The 17,758-nt window shown below is 37.3% G+C and overlaps 1 protein-coding gene and 1 long non-coding RNA gene across 5 annotated transcripts in view; one reads left to right on the top strand and one right to left on the bottom strand.

The window, feature by feature from the left end:
• The window catches only part of LOC125782231 (uncharacterized), a 140,916-nt gene extending 128,309 nt beyond the window's left edge, over nt 1-12,607 (bottom strand). The window contains exon 1 of the long non-coding RNA XR_007424841.1: nt 11,492-12,607. This is a non-coding gene — a long non-coding RNA (uncharacterized LOC125782231). The remainder of the gene's footprint in view (nt 1-11,491) is intronic.
• Nucleotides 1-15,697, top strand: part of LOC125782228 (kinesin light chain 1-like) — a 99,665-nt gene extending 83,968 nt beyond the window's left edge. For all 4 annotated transcript variants that reach the window (XM_049465679.1, XM_049465681.1, XM_049465680.1 and 1 more), the window contains exons 9-16: nt 1,142-1,241; nt 5,053-5,102; nt 5,201-5,268; nt 7,172-7,280; nt 9,427-9,531; nt 10,687-10,805; nt 13,767-13,827; nt 13,923-15,697. In XM_049465679.1, coding sequence (XP_049321636.1) covers nt 1,142-1,241; nt 5,053-5,102; nt 5,201-5,268; nt 7,172-7,280; nt 9,427-9,531; nt 10,687-10,805; nt 13,767-13,827; nt 13,923-14,006 — 696 coding nt within the window. In that variant the 3' untranslated portion in view covers nt 14,007-15,697. The remainder of the gene's footprint in view (nt 1-1,141; nt 1,242-5,052; nt 5,103-5,200; nt 5,269-7,171; nt 7,281-9,426; nt 9,532-10,686; nt 10,806-13,766; nt 13,828-13,922) is intronic.
• Nucleotides 15,698-17,758: the final 2,061 nt, after the last annotated feature.

The following is a 17,758-nucleotide window of genomic DNA, read 5'->3' as shown; positions in this document are numbered from 1 at the left end:
CAGGAGAAGGTGCAAAGACCAACAAGCAAACACTGACACACACAGGAAGTGGAAACACCTGGGGCTAGGGGGCGGAGCTACAAATTAACACAGGTGGAAAAGTACTGACACAGAAACACAGGAGCACAGGTCACGTGAGGGGAAAACACACAGAGACACACAACCAAAGAAAATTACTAATACTTGTAATACTGAAAAAAAAACCCAGAAAAACCAAATACGCCTCTGGGGATGAAATTAAACAAACCAAACCACACTCAAAAGGAAAATGTATATATAAACAAAACAAAAGACTGGACAAAAACAACAATCTAATGACCGTTAAAATGGTATTAATATAACAGTTTAACAGCTGGATCAAACAGCTTCACCAAGGAGGAAAAGAGAAACCGGAGCAGATAAAGAGAGCTTAACGTCATTAAAACGGAACTGGGCCTGTCCTCGTCTAAAAAAAATACATCAATTCTCTCATTAACCTCTACAAATTCTACACATATCTAATAATTAAAATAACAAAAGTGAGTAATATTCCTACCTGGAGTAAAGCTGTGGAACAGTGAAATGGTGATGATAGGAAGAGATAAAGCTACAGAGATGCGCAGCACAAACCGAATGAAGGCCTCAAACCCCGGCACAACACTACCACACCAATCACTGAACTGATTAGAGCAGCAAATCGTCGCAATTGTGCCTCACTTCACCACGCCAAACCACAGGCACACGCACACTTGAGCCTTTGTCTGTATGCGCGAAGTAACGGGGTGTGGGAAATGGTAACAGTGTTATAGTTACAGTCAGAGTAATTAGTTAGATTACTCCTTACTAAAAAAAAAGTAACGCTGTTACTCCCATCACTGCTCACTGCAGTGCTGAAAATGAACCACAGCTTTAATAATAGCTGCTCTGTGGTGGTTTTCTCTCCTGTGGGGTCCTGAGTACTGAAGAACAGGGTAAAGGAGGATGTTAATAATCAAGTATGCAGAAAACCAGATACAGGAATACAGGAACAGTTGTTATTTTCAATAAAGTTGCCGGTCTTTACAGTATTAAAGGATTTTACAACAAATAAGCTTTAAATGATAAAGGAACACACATAACATTCTATGTACAAATTTTGGAAACACGTTTCTGTTTTTTCTAGGCATCCTGCTATCTGAAACAGGCCAAGTACAAGGAGGCTGAGATCCTATACAAAGAGATCCTCACACGAGCCCATGAAAAGGAGTTTGGGATTGTAGATGGTGAGAATTTAAAGCATGATTATCTTAGTTAAGTTTTACATTCAGGATTTAAATAATTATGGAATGTTGGTTCTCACTATAAAATTTATAAAATCTTTAAACAAATCATGTTTTCCACTTTGTAACGATCTTCTGATTACTGTGAGACATGCAGGCCTATGCACGGATTACTGAACACACACTTTCTCTTTTGTTTGGGAGTTATTTCTCAGAGATTAGTGATTGTACTTTGTGACCTTCTGTTCTGCTTGTAATACTTTGTACTCTCACACACTTTACTTTCCCTTTACAGCATGTTTTACACATGCCTCGTCTCTGCCGTCCCAGATGTCTTTCTGAAAGTGTTTCTAAAAGTATTTTTAAGACTATAGCTGGTTAACTTTGATTAAACACAAAAAAACAAACCCTAATTCTTTAAAAGAGCTTTAGTTTAAATGAGCTTTAGTAAAGGATAGAGACACAGTGACCTCTAGTGTTTAGGTAAGTGAACAGGGCAACACTGCAACCTGTGTTTCTACAGATGGACAGAACTTTCATACAGATAATTTACAGGATTTACAGAAAGTGTGCAATAATTCTTTAAACTAAATTAAGCAGGTGCATAAATTTGGGCACCCTTGTCGTTGTATTGATTTTAATACCTTTAGCACTAATTATTGAAAGACAAAATTACTGATCCGAACAACCAGGTATGTATAACAGAAAATCATGAAAATTATCAGGGGTTCCCACATTTTCATACCAATGTAAAATTCTGTGTTTGGAAGTGTGTTGATGATATATATATATATATATACGTACAGTCAGACATGTGTGTTTCTCACTACTGGTTTATTTAAAAGCTTCTGTCCAAATCCTTTATTAAAACAAACCACTGACTTTTTGCATTAAGGCAGACATTGTTAGATTAACGTAAAACATTAGCATGCACAGCATGTGAAATAATATATAACATTTTACTGCATGCTACAAACAAGGGCTTGGTCTTTGAGACTTCAGGCCTGTACATACAACCATTCACATTAAAGTTAAGACTGTTGTGCACAAGATCAACTTTACCAAAGTACATTAGATTCCTAGCTTGGCAAGGTTACAGTCCTGCTTCGATTTTTTAACACATAAAAAATGTTTTATATGCTTTATGTGTTTTGATGCCATTGTTTTATAATGTTCTTCATACATATTTCACAGTCCTGGAAATTACAGTAAATGATAGAAACTTTTATGGATCTAGATCTAAATCTATTTAGAGATCTCTCTGGTGAGACTTTTTAAGTACTTTTAAAAAGTGCATTCTGGTGTGGTCTCCTTTCAGAGTGAATGAATCTGGTCATTTAAGTGAGGATTGTTACTGTCTTAAGCTAAAATTCAGTGTTTTGTTTAGCAAAAGAAGATGTTGCTGTTCTGATATCTCCATTCTTCTAGTTGCTGTTTAGAGAGTGGCCAACGCATGTTGTGGAAAGTCTCCACCACCTAAACATAATGTCTCAGTGTTTAAACAGGGTACAGAACAGGGTTGTAGAGATGAGAATCACAGGGTGTCTCAAGATACGATATCAAAATACCTTGCCTACGAAAACAGTAAGACAATTCTCTACAATTTTTCACAGCATCTGTGTTACTGAAGAGGATAGAATACCCCTAAATCCCTACTCATGCAGCTTTGCCATCAAGCTGCCAGCGCTCAGAGGGAGCACAATTGGCCCTGCTCCCTCCGGGTGGGTAGATGGCGCTCTCTCCCCACATCACTACTAGGATGATGTCTGCAGCACAGGGCGTCTGTGAGCTGATGTATCAGAACCGAGTCGCTGTGCTTTCCTCCGAGCGTTAGCGCTGTGATGCTGCTCGGTAATGCTGCATCAGCAGCAGCTCGAAAAGAAGCGGAGTCTGACTTCACATGTATCAGAGGAAGCATGTGTTAGTCTTCACCCTCCTGGTGTGTTGGGGCATTACTAGTGTTAGGGGGAGTCCTAGTGAGTGGGTTGGGTAATTGGCCGTGTAAATTGGGGAGAAAATAGGAAAAATTTGAAATAAAATTATATAAAAAAAAATATATACCCCTATATAAGCAAATACCAGTACCAATATTCTTCACCTCAAGTATTTATTTGATTAGCAACGAATAATGAATCAGTAACCTTAGCAAAAAAAAAAGATATTTAATTAATTTTTTCAATTTAAGGTCGTAAATGAATACAATATGTTTGAAACTATACACTATATCAATATACTGATATATCGATATATTGTCCCACCCCTACTTCAGAACAGAAGGTTGCTCATCAGACTCCCGAAAGGCTGCTAATACAAGGGGCTAATTATTAAAAGATAGAAAGAAGACCATGCAAAAGCAGGTTTAAGCTCTAGGCTGGAGACAAGAAGCTCTCTGAACGCACCATAAACTTGGGGCTAAACCACAAATATACCAACAGCATCCTATCAAAGAATTCACCCACAGAGAGAGATGAACTTCATCACTACAAAAATAGAGGGAGCGAGTACAGGCCTCTTAGAACAGCATTACTATTCCCACACTGAAATCGAGAGGTAATCAAGCCTCTCAATATTTAATGCACTGCGCACAGGATTCTCTTCTACTGCCTCAATCGCTTTAATCGTTCTTACTTTTCCAGGATATCTCCTTATGCACTGCCTGGCCAAAAAAAAGTCTCCACCTGGATTTAAGTAAGTAAATGATGTGGGGTTGGTTGATGCTGCAGTTGGTCTGCAGGTTTAGGTTCAGCAACAGTATGTGCTGAAAGAATGAGGTCAGCTGACTACCTGAATATACTGAATATAGACCAGCTTATTCCTGGATCAATAGATTTTTCTGTTCTGATGAACACGGCCATAATCCAAGATGACAATATCAGGATTCATGGGGCTGGAATAGTGAAAGAGTTCAGGATTCAGGGAGCATGAGATCATCATTTTCACACATGGATTGAGAGAGAGTTCACCACAGAGTCCAGATCTTAACCTCATTGAGAATCTTTGGGATGTGCTGGATGGAGAAGAGCTGCTTTGTGCAGCGGTCAGACTCTATCATCATCAATGCTGCTGCAAGATCTTGGTGAAAAATTAATAAATTAATTTAGCAACACTGGAATGAAATAAATCTTCAATCTTCAAACAATACCACAGTGAATGTGTGCAGCAATCAAAGCTAAATACCTTTTTTGGGCCAGGCAGTGTATAAACTAAAACTAAACTGATTTTATTTTAGTATTAATCAGTAGCACATCTTATCTAAACTGTTGGTCCATATTTTTTTCAACACAAAAATCAGGTCAGATTGGTATTGGGTGATACTCAGCATAAAGAGGTTCTGATCAGCACATTCCCTTTAGTGTGTGTATGTAACAGCATGTCAGTATAAAGTGTAATCAATATTATTTATTCTGATTTGTTACTGCTGTCCTTTCGTGCTTTTCTTTTTTATGTTTTCATTTATTTTCTTTTTTAGTTCTTAAGGCTTTTCCTGTCAGTCTACATAAGATAAGATAACTGTGAATGTTTTATTTCATTTTTTGAGATGATGTTTCAATAAATCAGTGTTTAATCTCACATCTTCTTGCTTTTCATATTTCCTTCTCTCTCCTACATACACACTGTGCTTTCATTTGAACGCTTTTCACATCTAAATAGGTTCACAGTGCTAAATTAAATCCCTTTGGGTGTCCAGGTATGTCCTTTTTCAGTGTAATGTAGTGAGATGTAGTGAGTAACTTACCATCAGGACCTTTGTACAGTTATGGTAAAGCGATAACAATATCACACCCTTTTCCTCTCCCTCTACTTTATCTTCCAGCTGAGAACAAACCTATCTGGATGCACGCTGAGGAGAGGGAGGAGAGTAAAGTAAGTCAGAACAGAAACAGAGTAAAGGATTAGCAAGCTTGCTGACTCACATCTGAGCGTGTTTTTATTAAGTTACTCTCATGTGCTGCTCCTCTCAGGGTATGCCAGGTGATGATACTCTTTGTGGTGAACTTAAGGACTGGTATACAGCCTACAAGATAAACAGGTGAGAAAAAATACAGATACTTTAAAGCTATATAATTATTATTAGCTTTAACTGGAACATTATTCAGGCATTCCTCCTTAATCTGAGACAATATAGAAAACACAAATAATAACAATAAACTCAGTGTTTTATTACATTTACTTTGACTATATAATTAATGACATAATATCATAGCAAACAGTATGAACCCATGATATTTTGGGCCCTATCATACACCTCGCGCAAGGCGTGTAGCGTGGCGGGTTGCCATCGTACACCCCGTCAACAATCAATTTTTACGCCTTGCGTCCTTAAAACATCAATGGACTTTTGGAATATATTAACGCTGATGGGCATGGTGGGCTTGAAATGAGGTGTGTTCAGGTAAATTTCTGGCGTGTTTCTATCCTGGCGGAGGAAAAATGCATTGCGCCATTGATCCCCTGAAAGGACGTCTAAATTCAACGTCAGTCATGTGCACCCAGAACTGAATCACGATCATCCTGTGCCCCATACCATCACTTCCTTACCACAGAAAAATAAACCTCACCCAGAGCCTTCAGCAATGAACTATAAAAATAAAATATACTTAAATATAAAAATCTGCATGACAGTTCCAAGAATTATTTATGTTTAGTACACAGACTTAATAACTGGAGTTATATATAGCAGACACAGGCACAGAAATATGAAGCTACATCTTATCACCAGGGCAATTTTATTAAAATATTAAATATATTAATTCATTAACGAAAATCTGGTCCAGCGCTCAAAAATGCTGCAGGCGCGTGGCGCGGGATTACCTCTGTTTTCTTAAAAAAGTCTTTTAATAAATAAGGTCGTGTCAAGTGTAGTAAAATTCATGGTAAAAATTCACTATATTTACTGAATATTAATTAAGAGAAATCAGGCAAAATGCACTGCGCCTCTCTCTCTCTCTTTCGCAGCACGGAGCTACAAAAAATATGAAACTCAGTTTAGTTAAATAAATTAAGATGAGTAAGGACCTGTAAAGTTAATCAAATATTGTCAAATATGAAGGATAGTTTGAGGTTTTGATGAGCTGTTTCAATGATTTGAAACTGAAACTAAAACTTTTATTATTCTGCGCAGAAAGCCTGTGATTGTTTTAAATTAGTTTTTTTAATAAGTTTACATTTTATATTATAAATTTTTTAATTAAATTTTTTTTTATTATTATTTAATTGAATAAATAAAAATAATTATATATATATATATATATATATATATATATATATATATATTAATATAGCACCTGTGTCTTAAAGGGGATGGAATTTGACACACTGATTGGTTAATTTCATGTTACGCCCAAAACACACCCATGAATAATTAAGAGAATTAAAACACGCCCTTTGCGCTGTTGGAGCTGCGCAAGGCTATTTTTCGCGCTCTTACGATACCAAAGACACAGGACACGCCCCTTAATCCAGCTGCGCAAAGCGCAATAAACTAGTGCATCGTTAAAATAGTAAAAATCGTAAAAATTATGTTTTGTGCAACATATGGTTTTGCATCATCTTTTTAAAAAGTGCATTGACCGTGCATTTACCACTTTGCAATGTTGCTGTTTCTTCTCACAACACTTTAACATTTAGGCACGAAAGGTTACAGTTATTGGTTTATAACATTACAAATCATCTATTGACTAAAACGTTTTGGAATGTGTTCCTGAAATGCCGGAACGGTTGCATATTATTGAATGAAATAAGTTTTAAACCAAACAAAACATACAATTTCTTGGGTTCATACTGTCTGGGATGAAATAAAATAAATAAATGAGTTAAATGAAAAGAAATACATGTAAGACACACACCTTTTTGTTAAATTAAGGCTGTCCTAGTAATGGTATTCTGAGCTAGCTTCTGATCTGCATGTGCTCTGTGTGTATGTTTTCTTACAGCCCTACAATAAGCACTACCCTACGAAATCTTGCAGTTCTGTATCGCCAGCAGGGTAAAAATGATGCAGCAGAAATGCTCGAGGAATTTGCCATGAAAATCCGGAAACAGGTCAGACACAGGGAGATCTGCACTGTACATACAACCATTCACATTAAAGTTAAGACTGTTGTGCACAGTATCAACTTTACCAAAGTACATTAGATTCCTAGCTTGGCAAGGTTACAGTCCTGCTTCAGTTTTTAAAAACATGTTTTATTACACTGTGTGCTGATGCCATTGTTTTATAATGTTCTTCATACATATTTCACAGTCCTGGAAATTACAGTAAATGATAGAAACTTTTATGGATCTAGATCTAAATCTATTTAGAGATCTCTCTGGTGAGACTTTTTAAGTACTTTTAAAAAGTGCATTCTGGTGTGGTCTTCTTTCAGAGTGAATGAATCTGGTCATTTAAGTGAGGATTCTTACTGTCTTAAGCTAAAATTCAGTGTTTTGTTTAGCAATGTGTGAATAAGCTTGCTGTTCTGATATCGCCATGGTTCTAGTTGCTGTTTAGAGAGTGGCCCACCCATATTGTGGAAAGTCTCCACCACCTAAACGTAATGTCTCAGTGTTTAAACAGGGTACAGAGTATGGTTGTAGAGATGAGAATCACAGGGTGTCTCAAGATACGATATCACAACGACGATATACGAAACTAACGAGCTTTAAAATTATACCTCACCTGTCAGACCTCTAAATAAGATCAGTCCAATTTTAATCTGAGCTAAAGGCCAAAGCTGTTTCCATGTGGGTCAGCCAAACGTCTTCCTGTGGCAGTTTTTTTTCTTCAGTTTCTAAGAGTCTTTATTTGAAGGTGTAGGAAACAATACTCACCGCTCTCTGGCTTCGTCTGTAATTTCTTTAAAGAAAAGACTGATACTTTTAATAGTTACAGAGTTCTCTGTGTTTCTGGGTCTTTTTCTAGTTATTATGATGATGAAAGTGTGAATGTGCTGTAAGTGTGTGTAAGTGTGTAAATGCTGCAGTAAAGAGTAACAGCAGCGTGACCCAAGCTTGGGTCATCTCAGCAGTAAAGAGAGTAAACAGAGCTGCTGTAATTTGATGTAATTGGATAAAGATGAAAATGGTTGGGCAATAAAATACTGCACTAGGTACCTAGTGAAAAAGTCCAGTTTGGCGGCAAGGAATAAATGACAAATTGATTTTACAAATGAATTCTGAAGCTGTGAAGTGTCAGTCTAAATCAGTTCCCCAGATTCAGCTCTGTGAATATTTGATTCCTGCTGTACTTTGTTCACTGCAGGATCTAGAAATAACAGAGGAGAATGCTTCCTGTCCCGTTTTATATGATGCAATTTGGAGGAAAATGAAGCATAGATTAAAGTAGTGGATGGCTCAATATTTAGCTTGCTAGATTAGCCTCTGTGTTAACCAGCCATGCTGATAGACGCCCACACACAACTTCGCAGAAACTGGTTTAAAAATCAATAGCATTATGGACAATTTTGTCTGTATTGTATAGTGTTTGTGATTAAATGCATTAAATGCAGTGTGACACTATATCAGGGGTGTCCAAACTTTTTTTGTTAGGGGCCAGAAGGAGAAATATATTTGAAGTCACGGGCCACAGACTCTGTAATAAAACACATAATGAAATATACCACTTTAAATAATACATTTTCCTGATTACTATCATTTACACTCCATTTTACTTGACTTACTATCTTTATCTTTGACAGTGTTGTGTAAACTAAGATTTTTCAAATTGATGTTTCATTTCATGATGTCTCTTAATATTAAACTGCTTAATTACGGCAACTTTTAGACTCTTTGCTCCGTTTTTCTGCGCTACAACTGAACACTCTCTCCGCTTTTAGACTCTTTGGCCCGTTTTTCTGCGCTAGAAATGCGCAGTCTCTCCGCTTTTACACTCTTTTGCCCCGATTTTCTGCGCTAGAAATGCGCACCGTCTCTGCTTTTAGGCTCCTTGGCCTGTTTCTGACACCTAGCGTTCAAACTTTGAATCTCACATTATAAAAACCTGCTTAACAGCGGGCCAACTTTCATTCTATTTTTAAAATACCTCGAGGGCCGCTCCAAAAAAGAAAACGGGCCGCAAATGGCCCGCGGGCCGTAGTTTGGACACCCCTGCACTAGAGAATAAAAACTTAGAGTGTATTAAAGAGTGTTATTTTAGATTGCATCCTAGTGAATTGCATTATATCATGTTATCATTGTGTATCATCAGGGAGCATCAGTGGATCCTCTGAAGGACACCATACGAAAAAGGAGCACATCCCTCTACAGTGTGAAGTATGAACCTGGAGAAGATGGCAGTGTGGAGTGGAACGGGGTGAGTTCTTTTGATTCATACACTGCTTTATACAAACCTGTGTTAATATTCTGTCACGACTGAAAAAAGGATGAGGACGGCCAGACAGTGTAGTAGTGATTTCAAACTCAAAACGTTTCTTTTTTATTTGAAACATAGCTGATCTGAGATCAGAATGTTTTGTCCCCATATGTTTCTAAAAAATATAATTTATTAAAATGAGCTCAGAGCTGTGTTTGTTGTCACACAGGGTCACACTCATACACTTTAAAAGAGATGCAAAGCATTGTAACTGTATTTGTGAAATAAAAAAAACACATTGCATTTATTATTTATTTCTCTTATCTTATCAAAACACAAGTATTGGTGAATTTGAAGGATCTCAAAAGGTCCTAGGCCAGCTGTTTGGGATAATTTTGCACTTGAAGACAAACAACTAGTGTGAAGTTTCCACCAATCAGTGATGGTTTGGAGAGTCATGTCTGTCATCTGCTGGTGTTGATCCACTGTGTTTTATTATCAAGTCTAAAGTCAGTGCAGTTTTGTTTTCCCACAAAATCTTACAGCACTTCATGCTTCCCTCTGCTACTGACAACTTTTATGGAGATGCAGATTTCATTTTCCAGCAGGACTTGGCACACTGCCCACACTGACAAAAATACCAACTGGTCAATAAACGCTTAAACGCTCACTCTGTTTGTAATATATCTATATAATATATGAATTTTACATTTTGATTTGATATAACAGAAATAAAGTAACTTTTTAATAATATTCTTTTGAGATGCACTAGTATAAGAGACCCTATATAGCACTGTATCTCAATTACTCTACTGGAAATTGCAGCCTTGCTGACACTGTCTAGTAAGGATGGTATAGAAGGCACTTTATTACCAGACACTTTTTTAATTAATTAATTAGATGGGCACTTATTAATACACATTATCAAAAATCTATTGTCTAGAGGCACACCATCATAATTTACTTCAAGAGGGAACAAACTAGTGTGCACTCAAGTACAGTGGGTGCACAAGGGGACATGGTTGCCCCCAATGCCCCATCATTGAGTTGATTGTGCATGTGTGTGATTGTGTGTGTGTGTGTGTGTGTGTGTTTGTGTGTGTGTGTGTGTGTGTGTGTGTGTGTGTGTGTGTGTGTGTGTGTGTGTGTGTGAAGGATGGCACTCTGAGGAGGAGCGGTTCTCTGGGGAAACTGCGGGAGGTGCTGCGGAAGAGCAGTGAGATGTTAGTGAAGAAACTACAGGGAACCATACCACCGGAATCATATAACCCCAAGTAAGACAATCAATCACACACACACACACACACACCTACACACACTCACACAAAACATATACCTGTAAGTCTGCATGTAAATGTATATTGTGAGGAAAGGCCGCACTACCCCTTACAGCGCTGTTTCCAGTGCGTTTCCCCTGAGTTCTTTTAAATGGTTGAGATGAGTAGAGAAGTCAAGAGGAGTCAGGATACCAAGTCTTCAGCAAACTTAACAGTTTATTTCAGAAGATCTTCCGGGAACAATGCTCCGCTCAGAGAGTCAAGGAGAATGTTCAAACACAAAAAGACATACACAAGATTATGTTGAACAGCCCCCTTTGGTCCCATAAACTGTATCCTATCGTGATATGACCCCGTGCCTGCCTGCCATCTACGTCTTCGGTATAATAAATCTATTGTAACATAAAAAGCAACATAAATTCAGTAGAAGTTCCCTCCTTATCTTTGGTCTAAGGGGACGGGTCAACCTCCCTCAGTCTCAAGGTCTAACTAACCACAGATGGCTACACATGTGTTGTGAAACATTCTTGTGCAAACTCAATTAAACTACATTTGTTATATGATTCTAAAGAGTACTGTGTCTGTTAACATATGACCACCAACATGAATAAAGATTACAAGGGGCTAAATACTTCCCTTTTGAATACAAGTAACATATTGATTGATTAACATATTGACTAAACCTTATTAAAATCACTAATGGATTATACTGATTGGGTTTTCATTAAGTATTTTGTATGATTATAGGGCAACAATGTTTTAACCCTTAATTGATAGTTTCCATGATTATAAGACAATGTTTTAACCTTTAAATTCTCAACAATATTTTGAACTGTTGTCCATGATAAACATTAACGTATTTAATTAAATATTTTGTTAGGTTTGGCCCTAATTTCCATTCGTAAAACACTTTATATTCAGAGCCTCGTGAAATATTAGCAGTTTAATTCTAATACCTCATCATTCTGAAATATGCATTTATTATCAGATTGCCAGACACTAATCGAAAGCTGTTGTGCATCAGAACAGACAATAAACCAGACGATAGGAGTGTGACGAGATCTCGCGAGATTAATACATGACGATATTTCTCGTCAAGCTTAAATCTGTCTCGTGGGAAAAAATAACAGTTTAGTGTGGACTTTTTAAGAGGGATCTGGCAACACAGTAGTGATAGCAGCGAGTGTGGTGGCTGAGCAGTGAGAGCAGCTCTCAGCAGAAGAGGAAAATTCAGGTATTTGTATAGAAGATGCTTCTGCTACTTTTAAGTTGTATGTCTGGCTGCATTTTGGCTCCAGTGGAAACAATAAACGGTAACAGAGTGACCAACAAGACACAAACCATATATAAATACTGTAAGTAAATCCTACACGTGACTGTTTCATAGACAGCTGTACTAATCCCTTAGCTCTGTACTGTATTTAAAAACATGTTCTGTCTCTGTTTCACTTCAAGCATAGTCTTAATATGACTGGTTGTGGTTCTGCACTTATTGTTTGCACTATATAAGATCTAGAAAAGTTTTATTTTTATTTTTTATTCTTATTTATATTTCTTATAGAATCAATGTGTGAGAGAAACCAGTCTGTTAGGTTTGCGTTACATGATTTTGTCAAATAAAACCTGACTCCTGTCTCGTCTCGTCTCGTGATATTAGTGTCTCGTCACACCCCTACCAGACGATGAACAAGTTTACTGCTAATAAATCAGTTGCTTAACCCCGACCACTGCAGTGAAAAAATCAGCAGCAGACATTAGAGAATGGCAGCACTAGAGCCAACATGGCAACATAGGCTTAATTCCATAGACATTAAAAAAGCAAATAAATATGTTTGGTAATTGGATTAAATTTTAAATTAGAAAATTAGTGTCTTTTTTTATGTGCATTACAGACGCGGTAACATAATTTAGGTCTAAAAAAGGTTAAGATGACCTTTCCTATCTGGTTTCAGTTTATAAGTTTGGAGCTGTGTTTCAGTAGTGTTAATTTTCTTCATTAAAGCTTCTGTGGCTGAGCTTTTTTGTGGTAAATCAAATATTTCTCAGGTTAACAATGTTAGCATTGCTAACAATACCAGTGGATAACAATGCAGTATACAGTATTTTGCTTATTTAAACAGCATTACAGTACAGTAAAGGAAATAACTGTTTGATCCCTGGCTGAATTTGTAAATTTGTCCACTAACAAAGACATGAACAGTCTATAATTTTAATAGTAGGTTAATTAATCAGTGAAAGATAGAATATGATGAGGTTTGCGCACATGTCAGGAGAATTTTGTTTCGCTCCTCTAAATCATTAAGATTTTGAGGCTGTCTCTTGGCAACTCAGAGCTTTAGCTTGCTCCGTAAGGTTTCTATGGTATTAAGGACTGGCTAGGCCACTCCATGATCCTAATGTGTTTCTTTTTGAGCCACTAATTTGTTGCCTGGGTTGTATATTTTGGGTCATTGTCATGCTGGAAGACCCAGCCATGACCTATTTTTAAGGGAAGGAGGTTGTCACTCAGGTTTTTACGGTGCATGGCTCCATCCATTCTCTTATTGACGGGGTAAAGTTGTCCTGTGCCTTTAGCAGAGAAACATGCCCATGCTTGACTGTGTTTTATCAATTCACATTAAAATATACATAATTAGGAAAAGTGCAATTAATTAAGATTAATCACAGCAAACTAAAAGAAAAATATATTTTTTAAAAACAACATGGAATTTTATTTATATTCTGATATGTTTGTTAATGTATCTTTGTATCTATGTTTAATTACCAGCTGAATTAATCACAAAAACTATTTAAAATATAGAAAATGTAGAGATGAGAGAGTGAGAGTTGATTATGAGAGATTAATCTGTATTTCACAATAAATATAAAGTAAAGGGAGCTGAGATTGCAGGCATGTAATAACCTGAAATAAATAATTTACTGATATATATAAATATATATGATGTGTGTCTGTTCCAGCATGAAGAGGGCTGCCTCACTGACGTACCTGAACAGGAGTGGAGATGATGAATCTCATCAGGTGAGGTGATTTAATTGGGGGCTTATAAACCCAGAAAGAGCTTGCAGTGTTTTTTTATTTCTGATTTAATCTGAAACTTTGTTCTCTTTTCTCAGAGCGTCGGGTCCAGCAGGAGGCTGAGAGAGAGTCGAATCCTGAGCTCCAGCACTGTGGAGCTGTACCGCAGCACCAGCCAATAGAAAACACACACACACAAACACACACACACACACTCCTAAATGCTGTATTGTCTTTTATTTGTCATATCGCTTTTCTTTTAATCAATTTCTGTTTATTTTATGAATCGTGTCACCAGCTTTATGTTTAAATGGATGGAATTTTAAAGGTGACATATTATGCAAAACTCATTCATCAATTTTCTGTGAATCAGGTTAAAGCAGAGACTGTAAAAAAAGATGGACGCCGTGTCGCCATTCCCATTCACTCAATTAAAATGAAGCCAAAATCTTCCTCCATGTTGGCGATCCTGATACCCGAGTCTGCGCAGTAGAGACCAGAGGAAAGAGAAAGACTGTGGAGAGACAGCATACTCATTTAAATAACCCCGCCCCTGAGGACTGCCTCGAGGTCACAGGCTGCAGAGCGGGGCGGAGCGGAGCTGACGATCTGTTATTGGTCCCGCCCATAAGCAGCCCTTTTACAATAACCACACCTTTTTTTAATAGAGCTGAATAACGTTTTAAAAAACGAATTCTGTGGGGATATAAAATTTAACAATATATGCAGAGGTTACACTAGCTGCTGCATTTAAATAATGGAGGTAGAATTACAGTATATTAGAAAAAAAATGTGATTGAAAGTTGTTCTGTTTTGCCATTGAAACCTATGGGGATGGGTGGGGTTACACAGCTTTCTGAAACCGAACAGCAGGGGGCGCCCGACCTGTGGTGGCTTCACTTTTGAGAAACAATGCTCTGTCCAGCTATACACAGTCTATGGGTTAAAGAGTTTGGTGTCAGAAAGCCGTTTGGATGCCTTCTTATTGTGACATCACAAAAAGTAAACCTGCTTAAAACCACCCTGGCACCACACCTCACCTGTCAACCCACACCAGAGCCCCAGTTAAAGAAACGCCTCATCAAGTCTGAGTGAGGGATCTGTACCTACTGTCTGTGTCACGTTCTTTCGAATATTGATTTGTTTTATAATCTAGCACTAACACATGCTTCCTCTGATACATGTGAAGTCAGACTCCGCTTCTTTTCGAGCTGCTGCTGATGCAGCATTACCGAGCAGCATCACAGCGATAACATTCGGAGGAAAGCGCAGTGACTCGGTTCTGATACATCAGCTCACAGACGCCCTGTGCTGTGGACATCACCCTAGGAGTGATGTGGGGAGAGAGCGCCATCTACTGTACCAACCCGGAGGGAGCAGGACCAATTGTGCTCCCTCTGAGCACCGGCAGCTTGATGGTAAAGCTGCATGAGCGGGAGTTCGAACCTGCAACCTCCTGCTCATAGTGGCAGCGCTTGATTTATATGTGCATAAATTTATAAATTTATATGCATAGTTCTCAGCATAGTGAAGATGTGGCCAGCAACAGCTTATTTGCACAAAAGGGACTGAAACTGAAACTCTTAATGTGAGAGTGATTTTGTGTAGAGAACTTAATGAACTTGTTTTGTAAAAACAGGTGCAATATGTCCCTTTTAAATTCTAACTATTATTAAGGATGAAAGCTTGTGATCAGTGATGAGTGTAAATCATAAAGAATTTGCTCTTGTTCTTTTTTGTTTTTGTCAGAGTGTCTGTATCCATTTACTGAGTCTGTAATATTTACATTGATTGTTTTGGAAATGAGGAGTGTCTCACTCTCTCAGTTTCTTTCATATGAATGTTCACACCTTTTAATAAAATGCTAAAATCATAGCTATCCAACCGCATCTAAATATAAGCTTTAAACTGTGTTGCTACTCCATTACAGCTGAGCTGTAAAATGTATTTAATTTAAATTTTGGTAGTTTTATTTTTTTCTGATCAATTCTTTATTGAAAGCATACAGGTAATCCTCATGTACAATTTGTAAATTTCTATTTTTTTCCCTTTTCAAAAAGGAAAATAAAAATAAAACCCATACACAAACTTACAACTTATAATGCCTTTGATCCCTTTAAATCCTCCTCAAGGCGAAATGAATAAACCACTATCATTGTAGATATCCTGCAAGACATTAACTCCTAGGTTTTTCCACTGCGGGTGCGTAAAAGGTACATTGCCCGTAAGGAGACAAAAATTGCTGAATACTGGTGAATGTTTGTGCCGTTTATAATCCACATGTAAATATTTGATTACAGTATGGAAAGTTGTGAGTAGACTTGATATAACTGGTCCTAATTGTGATTTCATTTTCTTCACAGGAATATTAGAAAATATGAAATCCTGTAGTCTGTGAGGTGACGTAAAGTTTTCCTCAATCTGCCTCCAAGAGACAGATGAATTAAGAGTTGAACCATACAGAAATGTAATGAGTTTGGAAGGGTATTCCAGCGTTCGAGATCTCTCTCAACCTGACTAAAAATATTCTGAAAGTTATTTTTTACAATAGTAGTGACAGAGGGGAAAATCTCAACACCAAGATATTTAAAACTTTTGACTAATGGTATATGAGGGGGTAAGATTATTTGTGATTCGCTTGAATTTAAATGCATTAGTTAAGACTTTGTCCAGTTGATTTTGTGCTGAACCAATCAAAGGTAGAAAGCAGACGTGGTAGTGAAGAATTGGCGTTACCTACATATAAAAGTATATCATCGGCATATAGTGATATTCGATGTTCTGTATTGCAAGTGGTTCGAGAGAGAGAGTACAAACAGTAAGGGTGACAGGGGACAGCCCTGACGAGTGCCCCTGGAAACAGAAAATTGTAAAGAAAGAATATTGTCTTAACAGACCACGGCTGAGAGGTTTGCATATAAGATTTTAATCATTGGAATAAACTGCATGCCTAACCCAAATGTGTACAAAGCACTCCAGAGATAGTCCCATTCCAGTCTGTCAAATGCTTTTTCAGCATCAAGTGACATGAATAATATTTCCTCATGAATAATGTGCAGCAGGCAACACACATTATCAGATGCTAGGCGGGTTTTAACAAAAACCAGTCTGGTCACTATGGACCAATTTCAACAAATGCGCCTCCAATCTGGATGCCAGCACTTTGGTGTATGCTTTAACATCTCCATTCAAGAGGGAGAGAGGTCTATAATTACCACATTGGGTCGGGTCTTTATTTGGTTTGGGTAGTACTGTAACTATTGCCATATCAACTCTTGCATTTAATGAATCTTTATCTATAGCTGTGTTAATCATATCTAATAGGGGTTGTCCTAACTCCTCCCAGAAGGAAAGGTACAGCTCAGGTGGAATACCATCTCAACCAGCATCAAGTGATTCTGCCTCACTGTCTGAGTAGATAGATGAAGCTCTTCAAAGAAGGATGAACAAGAGCTTGTATCAAGCTCCACCTCTGATTTTAATTTTAGTAGTTTTATTGATATTTTATACATATTTAATGCTGCAGCCAAGGACATATGAGTTGGTTTAATATTGAGTTGCACAAAGTCAACCCTGTCCTTTAAAATATTAGCTATATGCTGATTTATGCTGTAGCTAAGGTAGTAAATCACTGAATGTACAATAACTTAGAACAGCATTTGTGAAAATACAGTAAAGCGTAAATACTTAAACAAAACATTTTATACTTTTGTTTATTATTAGATATTTGCATTTAAAGCACAATTCACAAACTAAAAATGTTACTTTATATTACATGGTAATGGTTTCTGTTTTTTTTAGAAAACTTTGAAATTAAATTAGCAGTGCAATCTTTGGTTAAAATGGAACTGTAATAGTTCAACTGCATAAAAACAATAAATACACAGTAAATAAGCAATAGATATCACTGATTGGTGGAAACTTCACGCTAGAC

This window comes from Astyanax mexicanus, chromosome 16 (assembly GCF_023375975.1).
Source record: "Astyanax mexicanus isolate ESR-SI-001 chromosome 16, AstMex3_surface, whole genome shotgun sequence".
NCBI classification, from domain to species: Eukaryota; Metazoa; Chordata; class Actinopteri; order Characiformes; family Acestrorhamphidae; genus Astyanax; species Astyanax mexicanus.
The sequence above is the reverse complement of the archived record's forward strand: the minus strand, read 5'-3'. Positions and strand labels throughout refer to the sequence as shown.